Genomic DNA, 17835 nt, shown 5'->3' with positions numbered 1-17835 from the left:
AACTTTACTTATTGGGTCATTTTCCCCTGCAAGGAATGTGTAACCCAGGCGATGGGATATAGTCGAGGCAAGTGTACTGTGTGCCCAACAGCTGGCCCAATTGTGATGGAATTTGAATAACTTTCTTTAAGACACATTATAGAGTATATTACATTAGAGTGTGTATTACATTATAGAGTATATTACATTATAGAGTATATTACATTATAGAGTATATTACATTATAGAGTATATTACATTATAGTATATTATGGAGACTGTTTGTTTACCTGTCTATGTCACACTTGCATGGATTGGGATTTATTTTTTATTTTTTTAATTTTGGGGGAAAATGAAGTTGCCTGAATTTTATGAATCAAGGTCATCCAGTTGTGATTCATTTGGAATGAGCATTATCAGACCTTATTCTGATTTACTTGCACACCCCTTGTATGTTCTCGATTTGTGTAATATCACCCTATGCAAAAAAACGCACATGAACTGTAACGAAACCTTGGACATGGCTTTTACAGTGTTCTTGAATTCAGGAAATGCAAGATTGGTGTGCTGTCACGAACAATGGTTTGCAGCTATATTTATATTTAAATGTAGGTATTGAAAGGTGTACTTGCTGGGAGTTGTCACTAAACAGGATAGATAGTGCTAAGGTACTGTAACAGTTTGCTGAGGTAATAATAACCCCTTCAAAGCAGACATTCTTCATAGCATATGTTATTAATGTGCAGCTATATGTAATTTAATGAACAGTACAAAAAGATTAACGGTGCTATTGCTGGAAAACAGCCCTCACCAAAATGTATCTGTAACACATTAATAAAGAGGTAGGAGACTGCCGATGCCCTTGGGCTCAGACATGACCCAGCGTTGTCGGTTTTAAGTTTCTGTTTTGTTTCAAAAGGAGGTCACAAGCCTGGATCATTACTGAACTGGTGTGAGTTCATGTTTCACACCAGGTGAACTATCCAAGCAGTACAGATAAGAGGGTAGATAAGTCAGCTCTGCTGTGGTTTTCAGCTTGACCCGGCAGGCCTGGGCTTTCAGCTGCACAGGGAAAGTGCCCTGCGGTAAGTTGTTCATGGCTGCCTGCCAGTTGAATGGGTTTTGAGTAGCAGTGCCATGTTAGTGACCCAGATAAGTAATTTCTGCTTCAATCAGACGGCTCACTGATAAGACTGGGTCATAGCTTTTAGGCTGATTGGAGGAAATGGTGCTCCCGTATTGATCAGCAAGCTGGGAGGATTATTATTTCTGTCACTGTGGTGACCACAGTGTAGCCACACAGAGAGTCTGTAAACTGCCATCTGTATTTTAGTCCTGTTTGAAACACAGCAGCACAGATGTCCTTTTTAGTGAAAAAAATGGTAGCTGGTGGTATGTATAACTAAGGCTGTACGTACCAGTTTTGGATCTAGAATTTTACGATTTGAGATCTAAAAAAAAAACTAAAAAAAAACATATAAACATAGTTTACACAGTTTAGATCTTTTATTTAACGTGTAATCAAAGAACCTGCACAATGAGTTTGTTTTTGTTAAGTATATAGGGAAAACTACAAAGCAGTATGTAATGCTAACGTAACATTATTCAGCAGGTTTCATATTCGACTGAAGCAAAATTGGTTAATTCTATAGAGTGATGTAAAACCTTTGGCCATAGCTGTACGGTACAGTCCACTAAAGTTTGAAACAGAACTAAGGAAAAGCAGTATTTAATGTTAGTTTTGTTATTGCATTATTTTCATTGAAAATATGATATCACAGATTATATGTAGATTTAGAAAGAGAAGACCTATAAAAAGAATACATTTATTTGGTTACTTTTAACATACAAACTGTACTTAATGGTTGTGCTGAGTGTTTTGTTGTCGGTTTTCTTCGGATTCAGTCTTGAATTTACTGAAATTTCCATTTGTAGATCACAGGTGCAATCCTCCTTGCTGTTGGCGTATGGGGCAAGCTCACCCTGGGGACGTACATTTCCCTTATTGCTGAAAACTCCACCAACGCCCCCTATGTCCTGATCGGAACTGGTACTACTATTATTGTCTTTGGGCTGTTTGGATGCTTTGCAACATGCCGTGGAAGCCCGTGGATGCTGAAATTGGTATGTGGCCAAATGAAATACAATTGTATCTGCTTGTTTCACAGACCCCTATTAGAAGTAATCTAGGGCTACATGATGTTACGTTAGTGCTACTCGCATTCCATGCAAGCAGTCATAAATGCAGTATGTGGTCAATATGACATACTGCACCAGCTACTGTTTTGTGATCTAGATTACCCTGGTTCTTCTTGTTGATGGAAAATGTGTCTCCAGTTTGAATCACAACTACTGTAAATCAGAACATCCAAAGCACATATCTGTAGTGCGGCTCTCTCCTGTGCATGCCCATTATCCGGCTTTGCAAAGTCACTGTAAAATAAGAACTCCATTTCACACTACTGCAGGGAAATGAAGACACTTAGCATTTTAATGGTAGCTCAAGAGCAATGAGACACGACACGTGCAGATGGTACCTACTGATAACCGTCTGCAACCTTTTATTATGTGTACTGGCCTGATGGATTTGACTTTACCATTTTTTAAACGTTTTGAAAAATAACAATATCCAGTATCGGTTTCTTATCTGTATGCAAATCTGTGGAAGTCCAAAGCTAAAACTACAGGGACTTAAATCAAGAGGTCTGCAGTTGCTAAAGTTGCTAAGCAGTCATCCCAGCCACGTGAACATTATAACACAACACTTACCATACTCCCATACATTCATATATATGTACAGATATTTTTTTTTAAGCGTTCTTGGAAGAAATGAGTGAAGTTCTTGGCATATGTCAGCAAGACAGGCCTTGGGATATTTGAATGTGCTTTTAATATTGCTGGTGTTTTCCCCAGGTATGATTTTGTATTCCACCTTATTGCCTAAATAAGTTCAGTGAAAGAGCAGGATTTTATGGTGAAAGTACAAGCATCCCCTCCTGTTTTAGATCATTCAAATAAACCAGATGATTTATTCCAAGGTAATTAAAACATTTTTACATGCACATTTTGTTTTATTAAACAGAATTTATACTGCGGTAGGGAAAAAAAAAACCTTCAGAATCAACAAGAACACTTGACACAAGAAGAGATGTTATCCACAATATTTAGATTTTGTTGCAATTTAAGTCATCGTTTGGGAAACGGACATCTTGTCTTCAGTGTTTGGATTTGGTAGCTGTGGTGTACTTAACAGCGTGATATTCTTGCAGCCCTGGATGAGTTTGTATGCACAGTCTTGACCTGTTGTTTTCGTCGTCTCTTTGACAGTATGCTATGTTCCTGTCTCTGGTGTTCCTGGCTGAGCTGGTGGCTGGTATTTCTGGCTTTGTGTTCCGACATGAAGTAGGTACCTCTCCCACCTGAATATTGCGTTTTGACATTTATTTAGTTAATCAAGAGCATCATTTTGATGTATTAAAGTAATTTAGTTTGTCTTATTTTGGACACCATATCTGATTGAGTTATGTCTGCAAACGTATATTTGAGTGTGGCACACGTATTGTGCTCATAATAGAATAACCATATTCACAAGGCTGCATGTTCCTGCAGGAGCTTACATTTCCAGGCTTTCCAAACAAATAATGACTACATGCTCATTCTCCAAGATGTCTGTGTTGTGTAATTGTTGGATCTGTTTGGATTTTCTTTCCAGATCAAGGTCACATTCCTCAGGACTTACAATGAAGCTGTCCTCGACTACAACGCGAATGATGAACGAAGCAAGGCAGTGGATTATGTGCAGACAAGTGTGAGTAAGAAGAGAGGTGTCTGGAATAGCCATAGTGTAAGTCTCGTCATGGCTCAGTTCATTTAAATCTATATTGTTCTTATTTGGTCTCCTGTTTTTGTTTCCCTTGTAGCTGCGCTGCTGTGGAGTGCAGAACTACACCAGCTGGTTCGGCAGCAACTACTTCCCAAAGAACGGCATCCCGCACAGCTGCTGTGCCAATGCCAGTGACTGCAGCCAACAGGACATGCGCAATGCCACCATTGCCTCCACCAAGGTGTACCAGCAGGTACGTCCTGGACCATTCACCTGGGGGTCCACTATTGACAGCACTAACATATTTACCACTGCTCAGCAGGTACACCATAGATATATGTATTGTTATGTTCCTCCAGATTTTCCTGAACAAATAATTCATGACTTGATTAACATGGTATTTATTATGAAAGGGGTTAGATGGTGCCGCAGGCTAAATCCCTTGCTGCATTAGTTTGCTGTATCCCTTCTGTTTTGTTTTTCCTCAGTGGATATTCACACATCAATGAGTTTAGAAAACCGCATTTGTTATTGCTTTGAATACTGATGATTCATTTGGTTTCAGGGCTGTTACGATTTGGTGACCAGCTTTATGGAGACAAACATGGGCATCATAGCTGGAGTTGCTTTTGGAATTGCGTTTTCACAGGTGAAGTTTACAACATTTGCTCCATGTACTTTTCTTTTATGTAGTGATTGTGAGGGATTGATTGTGAAGTATGAAGATCCTAAACAGTATACGTTACTAATAAATAAAGCCAGAACAACAGGGTGGAATTCATTTTGCTTCTAAAACACGTATTTTTGCCTGGGTGACTGCCAAGACTGGTCACCATTGAAAAAACATTTTTGGAAGTAAAGTAACAAATGTCCGAGTCGTTCTGCATTGTTACAGTAGTAAAACTATCTCTGCACTTGTGAGACTGATTGCTCATTAAAATCTTTTGGGCCATATTTTCAAAGCGTTTCCTCCATTCTTTTATTTAACTTTTTTTTTTTTTTTTTTAAAGAAGAAAAAATTATGTTACTGAGAAACAAAACACCTTGAGAGTGCTTGGAAAGTTCAATCATATCACTTCAAGTTTTGTAAAATTAACAATTGTTTTACCTCGTTCAAAAATAGGAGTCAAAGACTGTGGCAAATGCTTTAAAAATATGGCCAATTAAATATACTGGTATCTATTCCTGAGATATTTAATGAGAAAGGTGTCCTGAGTGGGGTAAAACAGCCAAGAAAGACCCCACCACAGTGATGTATTTATCTGCCCAATATGTGATGGAAGGTAGTGTGTGATAATGCGACTAATTATTATATATGAGATAAAGAGCAAGTGAGTTATATATTATATAGCATTAAAAAGTCTGCGTCCTTTTGCCGTCAGCGATACACATAATCACTTACTTTAATTAAGCCTCCCTGAGCTCCTCAAAGTTTCTTACTGCTAATCAGTTATACACTTTACATGATTAATTAATTCTGATTACCCTGTGAGACTTTAAGACCGCTCCCTCAGTCCAGCTGGATGCTCCTGTGTGTCTCTCGCAGGGTGTTTAGCTTAACCTAAGAAAGTAAGACAAAATATCCAGAATATTGTCAGTGAATTCCGATTTATAGATCTTGATTGGCTAGAGCATTAGTCTGTAGCAGTGCATAAAAGCTGAATATTTAAATTACTATCCAAGTGGTTTCTTTAAACCATATCGCCCCCGGGGCTCCCGAGTGGCGCATCCAGTAAAGGCGCTCCACGTGGAGTGCAGGATGCGCTCTATAGTCTGGACGTCGCGAGTTCGAGTCCAGGCTATTTCTTTGCCAACCGAGGACGGGAGCTTCCAGGGGGCGGCGCTCAATTGGCCGAGCGCCGCCTGGGGGGAGGGAGGGATAGGTCGGCCAGGTTGTCCCCGGCTCACCGCGCACCAGCGACCCCTGTAGACTGGCCGGGCGCCTGCGGACTTGCCTGTAAGCTGCCAGAGAGCTGCATTGTCCTCTGACGCTGTAGCTCTTGGGTGGCTGCATGGTGAGTCCGCAGTGTGAAAAAAAGCGGTCGGCTGACAGCACACGCTTCGGAGGACAGCATGTGTTCGTCTTCGCCTTCCCGAGTCAGCGCAGGGGTGGTAGCGGTGAGCTGAGCATAATAAAATAATTGGCCATTCCAAATTGGGAGAAAATAATAAAAAATAATTGGCAACGACTAAATTTATTAAAAAAACAAACAAAAAAAAAAAAAACATATAGCCCTCTCCCTCCCCCGCCAACAAACTAAACAAAAAAAAACAATCGTGTCACTACCTTGCTCCTCACTCCTCTGTGCCCAATTTAACACCAGACTGGACAGTCCCTATTAGGCCTAATGGGAATAACATGCAGTTAACCTTCATGTGACCTGTTAAAGGTCTGGGCTGTGTTTTCACTCCGTTGATGATTAATTGAACTGTGAATGTTATCGGGGAAAAAGATCAATGAAAGCCATTAACTGTGGCTCAGTTCTAATTTCCTTAATCATTCCTCGCTAGCACAAACTGTGACTTCAGAGCCTTCTTTATAGCAAGAAGCATTAGTCACAAACCAAGAGATTTACACTGTGAAGACAAGCCCTTCTCCCAGTCCTGGGTTTCACAAGAGCCAGAAGTTTGAAATATATTGTTCCTCCCTTATAGCTGCATGAACAACTCCTTTTAGTAACCCTACAGACATGTGTGACTTAGTCAAGCTGATAAGAACACTCAGTTCAGAGCAGATTTACCAGGCACCCGATTATTCAATCTCCTGTACTAACCATGCTGCACTTTCTTCTCTACACAGTTGATTGGGATGCTGTTGGCCTGCTGTCTGTCACGATTTATCACTGCCAATCAATATGAAATGGTGTAACAGGGGAACAGGGTGAGTTCACACTCCAGCAACTCCTCGGGAACTCAAGACTGTCACTGCCATTTACACCAGCCCTGCACTGAGAGCACACAGCACACAACTCCCAATACCTGCCAGCTGTAAAACATGTAGTGTAGTAGAATCCCTAACTGCTCGTGTGCCAGTGCCTAAACCGGGCATTTGCAACATGAATCTGTTTTAAGCTTGGCATTGGTCATTAAATATATCTGAATTAAAACAAATATATATATATATATATATATATATATATATATATATATATATATATATATATACAGTGTATATATATATATATATATATATATATATATATATATATACTGTATATATCCGTGTTTTAGTGGTAATGTTGAAAAAAAATGTGTATTTTTGTTTTAAACATTTTTTTTTCTAGCATAAGGAAACATCCAAGTCAATTTCTTGAATGTGTTTATTGCTTTTTTTTTCTTCTTTTTAAGCTGCAGAATCTCACAGTTGTCACTTAGTAAGCACTCAGGATCCAAGCTATTTAAATATCTAATGAGTATTAAACAGCAGCACTACTGCTGTTACTGCACATAGTACTGTGTTTTAGACTGCTGTGATAAAACACAATGTATTAAGAAAGAATACGCCTTTCATGCTCTCCTTATTATATTTATGTAGTTTGAGGTTATGAGGCTAATTCAATATGCAATGTTTTTATTACACTGTAGAAAGATTTACTACAAACATTAAAACCGTATTTGAAGAAAAACCTGCAGATGCTTGCATGCGTGGCAGCATGAGCCCCCGGTGGTCAGGGTGGGTAGAGGTGAAGAGACATGCCTGGGTGAGACACTCAGCCTGCACCATGGAGCAGGGTGGGGGTCATGTCCCAGTTTGCTTTAGCAGGCTAGCATGTTCATATATTACAGAGGCAGGCCCTTCTCTCCACTGTTACATTATACAGGCAGTTACCATTCCCACCTGGGCCTATAAATCCACATTTGCTTTGCATTACTCCAGTGGGAAGACTGCACCTCTGTCCAAACATATTGATAGCTTGCACAATTCTTTGGGTTCAGTTTTAAGGGGTATGTAACTTATTTTGATTGTTACATTCATGGCCACAATCCTCTACCTAGCTCAATGACCTGCAGACTTGAATTGTATAGGTTTATATACAGAACAGGACACAGCACCGGTTAGTACGTTAAGCAGAGGTCTCCACTCAGGAAACGGCAAGATTGATACAGGTGAATGGACTGCTGGGAGATTAGAGTACAAGTACCATGGCTGCACAGCAGTGAAAGAGCAATGAAGCTGCATCCCCAGCCTAATAGATGTGATAAAACACTGTGACAAATGTTCATAGAAGGTGATGATGATAATGTATATAATACACTATATTCCTGTATGTTTCTGAGCAGTTTCTTAACTTTTTGGATACATCGCTGACATATAGCAATTGTTTCTTTGTTTGATTAAGTTGAGGACTTTCACATAAGTAAGGATCATATTACAGAACACTTTTAAATATTATGTACGAGAGCAGATTTTGAATAGCATATCAATGGCCTTAAACAAAAGTTGCAAAATGTGATTTGAAATACGATTTGAGAAACAAATATTTGGACAAACACATGGCCAAGTGAAACACAAAGTGAAGCTTTATAATAACACCTAACAAATGACATACTAACTTTTTATGTCACAAAAACTGATATTCTAGCCTGGAACCGCTATTAAACCTTCTTTTTTTTTTTTTTTTTTTTAATTTTCAACGTGAGCCATATGTTCTGACATCTGTGCACAGGATTTTTACAAATCCTTAACAGCGATTAGTTTATTTCTCATATCTGATTTTTAATAAACAACCAATCTTTCTGCTTTATCTCAAACCGGTACAACATGTCACATTTGTGGAAAGCCGGTAATGTAAGAAATAAAATCTGGATTTTTTTTTTTTTTTTTTTTTTTTTTTTTTGTATTTCAGGGCGATAAAGACTGCATTTATCATGCTGAAATTGTGGAAGACTCTGGAAGGACACCTCAAGAACGCTAGCGCACTCCATTCTCATTCTCTCTGCTCGCTTCAAATTGTAGTGCAAGAACGCTAGCCACTTCAATCTCATTCTCTCAGCTCGCTTCAAACAGTAGCACATCATTCCTTGACATCCAGTTGTGCCATGAAAACAAGCTTACTTTCTATACTTCAACCCTTAACGATCCCTGTCAGCCTCAAGATCAGTGTGTCAACTTTATAACATATGTCACTGTGGACATGCACGTAGTATCTGGGTTGTATAGTTGCTATTTAAAAATCATAAGCATTAACTACATTTCTATAAAAAAAAAACTGTTGATACATTATAGTTTTCCATCCAGTACCTTTTTATTTTCAGCTAGAAAGTAAAGATTTTCAGAAATGATGCGAGTATAAATGAAAATAATAACAAGAAAAGAAAAAACTATGTAAAGATGTAGTGCTTGAAGGGAGCAATTCTCCCAGATGTTAGACTACAGTCTTCTAATCTTATTGTAACGCTTCTGCTTTTTGCTGCTGCATTGAGTACATCGCTGCATCTGATCCTGTGTAATATATAATTATTACTAAAATGTGCACAGTTGCTTTATATATGAATATGTTTTGTATTGTGTCTGTGTGGTTGTTTTTTTTTTTTTTGTTTAGTAGGTCAGTGATCCCCAAACAAGTCTATGGATTTCAAAAGGGATTAAGTAATAACAAAAAAAACACTTCAACATTGTCCTGGTGGTTGTGTAGTGTTGCATTGCAACTTGGGGTGTAATAAAAAAAATGTAAAGCATTTCATTTTTAATGACATTATTACCACGTTGTAACTACAGTCTGATTTACAGTAGAACCTCAGAGTTATGAACCCACCCTTCTGAAGTGACTGGTCAACCAAACACAACACCCGAAACTGGACACAGTTCTCCTGGCTTCTTTTTGGTATTATTATTATTATTATTATTATTATTATTATTATTATTATTATTATTATTATTATTATTATTATTATTCATTTTAAATATGTAAACCTGTATGAATACAGTACACATACCATGCATCAGTTTCAGAGTTGCAGACAATTGTCTTAGGAGCATCCTCCATTCCCTTTGTGTTCATAACTGTGGGGTTCTACTGTCGTTAAGTGATATCCAAGGCTTCGAAATGAAAGAAGAAAACAACAGTTTCATGAAGACTTTTTTCCTCACTCAATAGTCTTTTAAACAAATCAAAAGTTCAAGCTTAGTGAGGCCTACAAATAATGATTTGAAAATATGGCTGTCACTTTAAATTTGTCTGGGGAATAGTTTATCCTGCTATAGCCCTATTCAGTTGCTCATCAGAAACACACAGCGCCTCATGAATATCATTATAAGCAGTTGTGCACGTCTGCCTTTCTCTTGCAAATCAGTGCAGCTGCTAGCTGTAAAATCACATAACCCCCCTATTTGCAAAGCTATAGACTGCCTCTTGAAAACCTTGCTGGAAAACACTGGAAAATGTTGTTCTTACTACTGAAACGTCAAACACCTGTGCATTTACAGTAGGTCTAAATGGCTTCTTGCGCTGTATTAGATCACTGTTGCAACTGCATGGGGGCTCCCTTGCAGTCTTGGGTGCAGAAGTAAAGGGAGCACTGTAACCTTATTTAATAAAACTGTGATGTGAGTAACTCGGGCTGCTTGATTCAAAAGCAGCCTTTTGTATTATTTTTTGTGTACTGTATGTGTTTATTGCCTTGTTTTGAAGTTGTTGCAGGCTGCCACCAGCGATGTTTGTGTAGGTGGATCAGTGTTAAAAGCAAATCTAGAAAATTCAGTAGAAAAAAAAAAACTCCAGAGTTTGAAGGGATTATAAAAGTTTGTATAATAAAAAAATTAAAAAAAAAACTTTTTTAACTCCTCACCAGCTAGCATGCCAACAAAAGTATGTTGATATTGTAAGCAATTGTGATCTCTAATAATAAACAGTCATTACAACTTTTTCAGTGGTGTGGCTTTGTTGTGAAGAACTGATTGCTGAAAGCACAGTAATATTCTTAAATTAGCCTTTGCCAGTTCAGAGAGAGGAGATAATGGGTTAAAGTCATTTTTCAGTCCCTAGCCCAGGTTGGATACATAGAGGATAGTTCATAAACGTCGAATGTGGTTATTCCATTAATAAGGATAAGACAACTAACTGACAGGAGTGAGCCCTTTCAGTTAGCAAGCTGCTAAATCTTTCTATAGAATAAAATAAAGTGAAAGAAAGGAATATGTTCCTCTTATAATCGTTTAGACTTGCTGAGCTGATGGCTAGATTGTTCTGTCATAAATATTCTTGAGTAATAACAGGTAGAAAGATGAATTTGTAAGCAACCATCCTGTTAAGTGCTAGAAAAAGCGGTGTAAAACCAGTCCCTGGTGGTTTAAATACCTAAAAGCCTGTTTTATCTTCTGCTCTTTATTTCTGGAGCTTTCTAATAAAACTCTTGGGATTTACACTGTGGGCGTGAGATAAAAAACATAAAGTGGATGAAACTCTTTCCTGAATGCAAATACTGAGGTACTGTATTTTAAAGATGGAAACACCAAAGAAATGGAAGAAACATACTATTTGTACGTGAGCACAATACACATACAGTACTTTATCAATATGGATACTAAACATTTATTTAAACAGCTGTAATAGTGGTTCCTTTATTGTGAAATGTAAACACCCCTGTGAGGAAGGGTATCCTTTTATGTAAATTTTGGCTTCTCATGATAAATGAGGTAATCATTAGGTCAAGTTAATTACAACAGGTCCTCGGTTTTACGTCTCATCCAAAGGACAGGTTATATAAACCTGTAAGCAAACTATGTACACGACGATGACACTGACTACTGATCTAACATGGCTGCCTTTCTGAGTACACTTTGAGCTATTTTTTACACATTTGGCAAACTCAATTGTATGACTTTCTCAGTCAACTGTTGGTCTTCAGTAAAAAATTAACCATTTCACATTGTTTAGTAGACAAAGAGAAGGAGATGCGATTGCTTTTATTGGACAAACTAAACAAAAAAAACAAAATTAATCACAAGCTTTCAATACCTCAAAGGTCTCTTCTTCAGGTGAAAGTAGGGCAGAGAGATTGATGTTTACATTCAAAGGTCGCATCAGAACTTTAACAAAAAGAACCCATTTTGAATCAATACAATTCTAATGCAGGAGATCTTAAATTTATAAAATTCCTGGACTCGGTAGGGATACTGCTTTTCTACCTCATTACAATTTATAATACTTGTGTATATACATTGCATATTTGTGTGTGTATATGTATTGTGCCAGGGCGATTGCCCTGCACATAGGGAAATTAGTGTTGGTAATTAATATGGGGAAACGGGATATTGATCCCAAATTATGTATAGCGAGGGTTACGTAGTGGAGCCGGTTCCTGGAGCGGGACGCCTCATTCAGTAAGGCTATCGCTCACCCTGTGTGGCACCTTTTATTTGTAGTTTTTGTACTTTGTTTTATTTTGCCTTTTGTATAGTCTGCCCTCTGTGCATTATCATCGCTGGTAACATCACATGACCCCTTTGTTTATCATCAACTCCACCACCCATGTCTCCCTGTATTGCTTAAGCAGCGGCTACCCACACACGTGACATGAGCACCCTGTTACTCTATCAAAAAGCTTTTCATAATCGTACAGTAGCCCCTCGCTAAACCAGGTATGTTTGTCCAACATAAGGAGGTGTCAGGTTTAAAAAAAAATACAGTAAAATCACACTCATACATTTCTAGTGCTCAATGTATTTTAAATGTAGAAATCATTGTGCTGAAATAACACTAATGTGTTTTGGGTAGGCTACATATTACGTTATGAAAAAAATATAAATCTGTACAGTATGCCAGTACAGTAGTAAAATCAAATGAATACCTAGCGCACTTTCTTTTTACTTAAGCCTGTAGGCTACCGGTAACACAAAATAAATCATGTGCTGCACTGTACACATTGGTGAACAATATGAATAAAAGATTATTTGAAATTGAAAGTAAATGATTTTAGCATTTTTATTGTCCTGTCACAGTATGTATGTATATGTTTATGTGTGTGTGTGTGTATGTGTATGTGTATATATATATATATATATATATATATATATATAGAATAATAGATGGGCTTCAGTGAGTTACGGGGTTCTAGGGTTTCTGTGACGTCATAAATCACGAGACCATTTATTATGCAGCCACTCCTGTTTTTTTTTTTTTTTTTTCAACACAGCTTTTTTCCTTGTATTATAATTGTAGTTGATTCAAAATGGGTTATTTTTGTTAAAGTTCTGATGCCACTTTTGAATGTAAACATCAATCTCTCCTTCCTACTTTCACCTGAAGAAACCTTTGAGGTTTTGAAAGCTTGTGATGAATTATTGTTTAGTTAGTCCCATAAAAGGGATCCCATCTCTTTCTCTTTGTCTATCAGCTCTGGACTAACACAGCTACCATTTCATCTATCAACATTATTGAGTGCAATTGTTTTTCTTGAAGAAACTCCATCGCAATTCTAAATCAATTAAGAATTAAATTGAGACTACTTACAAACCCCTAAAATAAATCTGTGAGCTGTTTATTTCTGGTTTGGTATCTTCATTGGGTGCAGTGTTCTTTTCTTATAATATGTGACTAATTCAGTCATCCCAGTTCTTATTGAAGTGTTCAATATTTCTGATGCATAATTGAATATGATACCTTTTTCATTGTTGTGTGATATTGTGCTAGATTTCCTCAGGCCACCCCTTTCTTGAAGGGTACTTGATAGTAGTAATCGACAGAGTGAAGTATGTGCAGCAGCACAGATCTAGGCTTCAGTCTTATTCGCTGTCCGATGTACTGGCATTATATTCACATCTCTCCCAATTTCATTTTCTACCCTAAAAAACAACCTGGTGTGTGTATGAAATATCAGTTATCTTAGCTAATGTTGTGGGTTAGATTCCCAAAAGAAACGCAACACTCAGGTCTAATGGATTTAATCAAATATTTTAAACATAGATATCAAAACAAAATCACAGAAAATGTGAATAAAAACACAGATCAAATAATCATACATTTTCAATATGAAACGTGACACACTGTCAAAATGAAAACATTACAAAGTTAGTATCGGGCACGACCTCCCTGAGTATTAACACAATCCTGGCAGCGTTGATGCATAGACCTGATCAGCCTCTGGACAGACTGCTGTGGGATGTTCCGCCACTCTTCCTGTGCACCTGCAGCCAGCTGGCGAAGGTTGGCTGGTTGCGGTTGTCTCCTGTGGGTGGCACTGGCGATTTGGTCTCACAGATGTTCTATTGGACTCAGGTCAGGAGAAAAAGCTGGCCACGGCAAGACCTCGACATTGTTTTCTTGAAGTCGTGCAATTGTAATACTAGCACTGTGTGGTCTTGCATTGTCCTGCTGGAAAAATCAACACTTCAAGATTGGCTTGCAGGAACAGAAAAACTGTTGCCTCAAGGGCTTTGTATCAATGTATCGCTGAGCAGTAAGGCTGCCCTCAATCTGTACAAAATGCGTTCTTGTGTTAAAGGAGATTCCTCCCCACATCATCACACTTCCACCGCACCACTGGGTGGCTTGAACAATGCAACAGTCAGCATAACGTTCACCACGACGCCTCCACACACGTTGTCTTCAGTCAGGTCCGTCAAGGGCAAAACAGCATTCATCTGTAAATAAAACACTCCACCACTCTCTCTGCAGCCACCTCAGATGTTCTCTGGCCCACAGAAGATGGCGATTTCGTCTCTCAGCTTTCAACATGTTACCCCTGAACGGCCTCCGAGCATGCAAATCATTTTCATGCAGACGGAGAGCTACAGTCATTCTGCTGATGCGCAGGTTATTTCTTCCTGGAATTTCTCATGCTGTAGCCACTGCAATCTGAAAACGATTACGCAGATGGATCAGTCCGATGTGACAGTCCTGGGCCTGTGTGGTGACTTTTTTCCTTCTAGGATGTGGCCTGTCCCTCACAGAGCTGGATTCCTGGTTTCTCTGGACTAGTCTGCTGATTGTTGAAGCAGAACATCTCATTCTCCTGGCAACTTTTCTCACAGGCAGGCCGCCTTCAATCATGCTGATAGCAACCAGGTGATCTTCATTACTCAAGCAGGGCACGGTCGTATCTTTTGCTGTTCTTGCGTTAATTAAAATCAGATCTTTTCGAATGGCTATTTATACAGATTCTTAATCAACTCATTTTGGAAATGTTAGCTCAATTCAAATACCAAACACTGAGCACCTGGTGTTTTTTATGAAATCACATGACTTGAGCTCAGTATTTTGTTATTCCAAGGAACAGTACTACTCAAACAATCAACAAACCTCTCTGCTCGCTATTTAAAATGTAAACAACATTATCTATGTGCCCAATGAGCTATTGATGTAAAACTGTTGCATTTTCACTGTGCATCAGTATATTATTTTCTTTTTCAGTCATCACATCCTGGTGATTAAAACTCAGAAGTTTAAAGCACACCTGTGGCCACAATGGCCCTCTCAGAATGATGTATAACCTACATCGAGTACACAAGTGTAACTTTAAACCTGTCCCCTGCATTTAGTATCGTACAGTATGTACACAAAGACACTGGTCTAGACATATTGAGAGTGAGGCAATAGTCTTGAAGCTGTAGATCCTAAAATTAATGTCCTATCCTTATCTTCCGTACCATTTGTACCCTTTTTTGAACTTTTCATTTCCAATACATGTTCAGGGGTTAAAGCACAAGAGCCCTGTCCATGTTTGTCTGCTTCACAGTTTCTTACAGGTTGTACATGAATTGAAGATATCGTGTGCAGAAGTAGCTGTAGGTTGGTGCACTACACAGACTGGATGCTCCCTAGCACAAGCGTATGGAAAAACATAGTATTCTCATTGGGCGCCTCTATGCTGCACCACCACATTCGCTAAACAGACTACTGAAAACAAAGTGTGGCTAGAGGTTAGTTTGGCCTGCCGTAAGCTGTATGTGTACCCTAACTGCAACATTACTGTGGAAATTGACCGTGGTGCAGCACCTTGTTTTTGAGGGGGTCCTGGGGCCTAAACATGTTTAAACCTTCTTGCCAAATGTGTATGTTAATGTACAGACTAATCGTACTGCACTCTAGCACGGGTATTGTGGGATAGACTTACTAAGCTTTTCTCCACATTTTTTGTTGTGTTATTCTTGTTTTAAAAATATGAAACTGCTTTTGGTGGTGGTTGAAGAAATGTTGCAGTTTTGTTTTGTGCAACGCTGCTTTTTAACACAAGATGGCACTATATCATCATACAATAATCATTTAAATGGGCTAAATGTTAAAATGACAGATCTACCATACTTTCTACTGTGTCGGACAGATTATGTTCAGTTGGAAGCAGGCTGCCCCATCCTAACACCTACAGTGAATCAAGGCTCTAATGCAATATTTCAAGGAAAAAATGCCATTTGAACTTAATTACTCTTTACTGAACAAATATAGTTTTTTCAAGTACAAAAGCCACATATTTTTGACATTTTTAGAAAATGTTGTGAAGAAAACAAATGTAATAAATAAAATTGTCTGGTATAAAATATATTGGAATTAACTTTGAATGCATAAGATACAGTATATAAATCAAATCTTTAGATACAGTTCAGTTGATTTTAATTGACTGCAACTTGCTGATCCCATTCAGTTTGTTTAGCAGTATCCACACTGCACTCGGTTCTGTTAAGTATTTGGACCATAACATGTGAAATTCAAGATGCTGTTTCAAGTGCAGAGTCAAGACTGACCCACCATGATTTTTTTTCTACCTTTATGAAAAATAAATGTCTAGGATATCATTATGTTTCTATAATCTGTGAAATAAATCAACACACTTTTGACCACATAAGGTATATTTTAAAAATACATATATTCCAAGCAAAATAGATATGACAGATATGTATAAAAACATTGAAAATATAGTCCAGAAGTATTTCATATGCTATATAGCTGGTCGACAAATACATTCTAATATAACTAGTAACTGAAATATAATAAAATACATTTGCTAATACATCTATTTTTTTCAGCTGGGTAACTTACAGCCAAAAAGATACCTTGTTAAACAAATGATCAGAAATATGTTTCAACAGCTTGAATGACATGGCCTTGTCTTTTAAACAAGTGCTTATTCAGGTTATGCAAAGCCATCATAGTAATATCTAAAAGTAAGGTGTGCTTTCTGTAACTTCGCATTGACGCCATGAGTTTTTAAAAATGTTTGCTATAGCGTCTTTCAAAACTGCACTACAAAATGACTATAGAGGCAATACCATCCGTAGAATCGTTTAATTAGATAGAAGCCTTTTAAATATGCAGAAAATGGTTAAAGTATTAATGATAGTCTGAGTTCGACCGACACGATGAAACAGGCCTATGACAAGATTTATTATTCTACTCTTCCCATTGAAGATCACAGAAAGGCCAGGCAGGCAGGCTCCCCAGTGCACAGCCCACTTATTCCATTTAGGGAAGGCTTCCAAATAGCCAAGCAGGAGCTGTTATTATTATTATTATTATTATTTATTTCTTAGCAGACGCCCTTATCCAGGGCGACTTACAATTGTTACAAGATATCACATTATACATTATTTCACATTATACAGATATCACATTATTTTTTACATACAATTACCCATTTATACAGTTGGGTTTTTACTGGAGCAATCTAGGTAAAGTACCTTGGTCAAGGGTACAACAGCAGTGTCCCCCACTGGGGATTGAACCCACAACCCTCTGGTCAAGAGCCCAGAGCCCTAACCACTACTCCACACTGCTGTTCTGCAGTAACTTCATATTTGGATGCATAAGTTACATTAAAGTTCAAATGGGGATGTGCGATTTTTCTCTAGGATATCATGTATGAAATGTACAATTCTACAAACAAAAATAAAGAAAAAGTTGATTGGAATGTGGAGATTAACCACATAATCTTAATAGTTACAGCTGCCTTCCCCTAGTGCCCACCCACTAATGAGACGTCTCCCATAATGTTCATATTTATTTGTTTTCGCTTGAATGTTACCCTCCTCTCCCAGCCTCTGTTCCCTTCCCTCCCCTCGATCATTCTCGGAAACTATGATTCAGCATTTAACATATAAA

At 38.1% G+C, this 17835-nt stretch overlaps 1 protein-coding gene across 1 annotated transcript in view; it reads left to right on the top strand.

Annotated features, from left to right (window-relative positions):
- Positions 1 to 10668, top strand: part of LOC117406008 (tetraspanin-7) — a 54018-nt gene extending 43350 nt beyond the window's left edge. Inside the window, exons 2-8 of the mRNA XM_034009642.3 lie at positions 1915 to 2103; positions 3307 to 3381; positions 3692 to 3787; positions 3900 to 4055; positions 4368 to 4451; positions 6603 to 6683; positions 8650 to 10668. Coding sequence (XP_033865533.1) covers positions 1915 to 2103; positions 3307 to 3381; positions 3692 to 3787; positions 3900 to 4055; positions 4368 to 4451; positions 6603 to 6671 — 669 coding nt within the window. The 3' untranslated portion in view covers positions 6672 to 6683; positions 8650 to 10668. The remainder of the gene's footprint in view (positions 1 to 1914; positions 2104 to 3306; positions 3382 to 3691; positions 3788 to 3899; positions 4056 to 4367; positions 4452 to 6602; positions 6684 to 8649) is intronic.
- Positions 10669 to 17835: the final 7167 nt, after the last annotated feature.

Source organism: Acipenser ruthenus, chromosome 9 (genome assembly GCF_902713425.1).
Source record: "Acipenser ruthenus chromosome 9, fAciRut3.2 maternal haplotype, whole genome shotgun sequence".
Taxonomy (NCBI): domain Eukaryota; kingdom Metazoa; phylum Chordata; class Actinopteri; order Acipenseriformes; family Acipenseridae; genus Acipenser; species Acipenser ruthenus.
The sequence above is the reverse complement of the archived record's forward strand: the minus strand, read 5'-3'. Positions and strand labels throughout refer to the sequence as shown.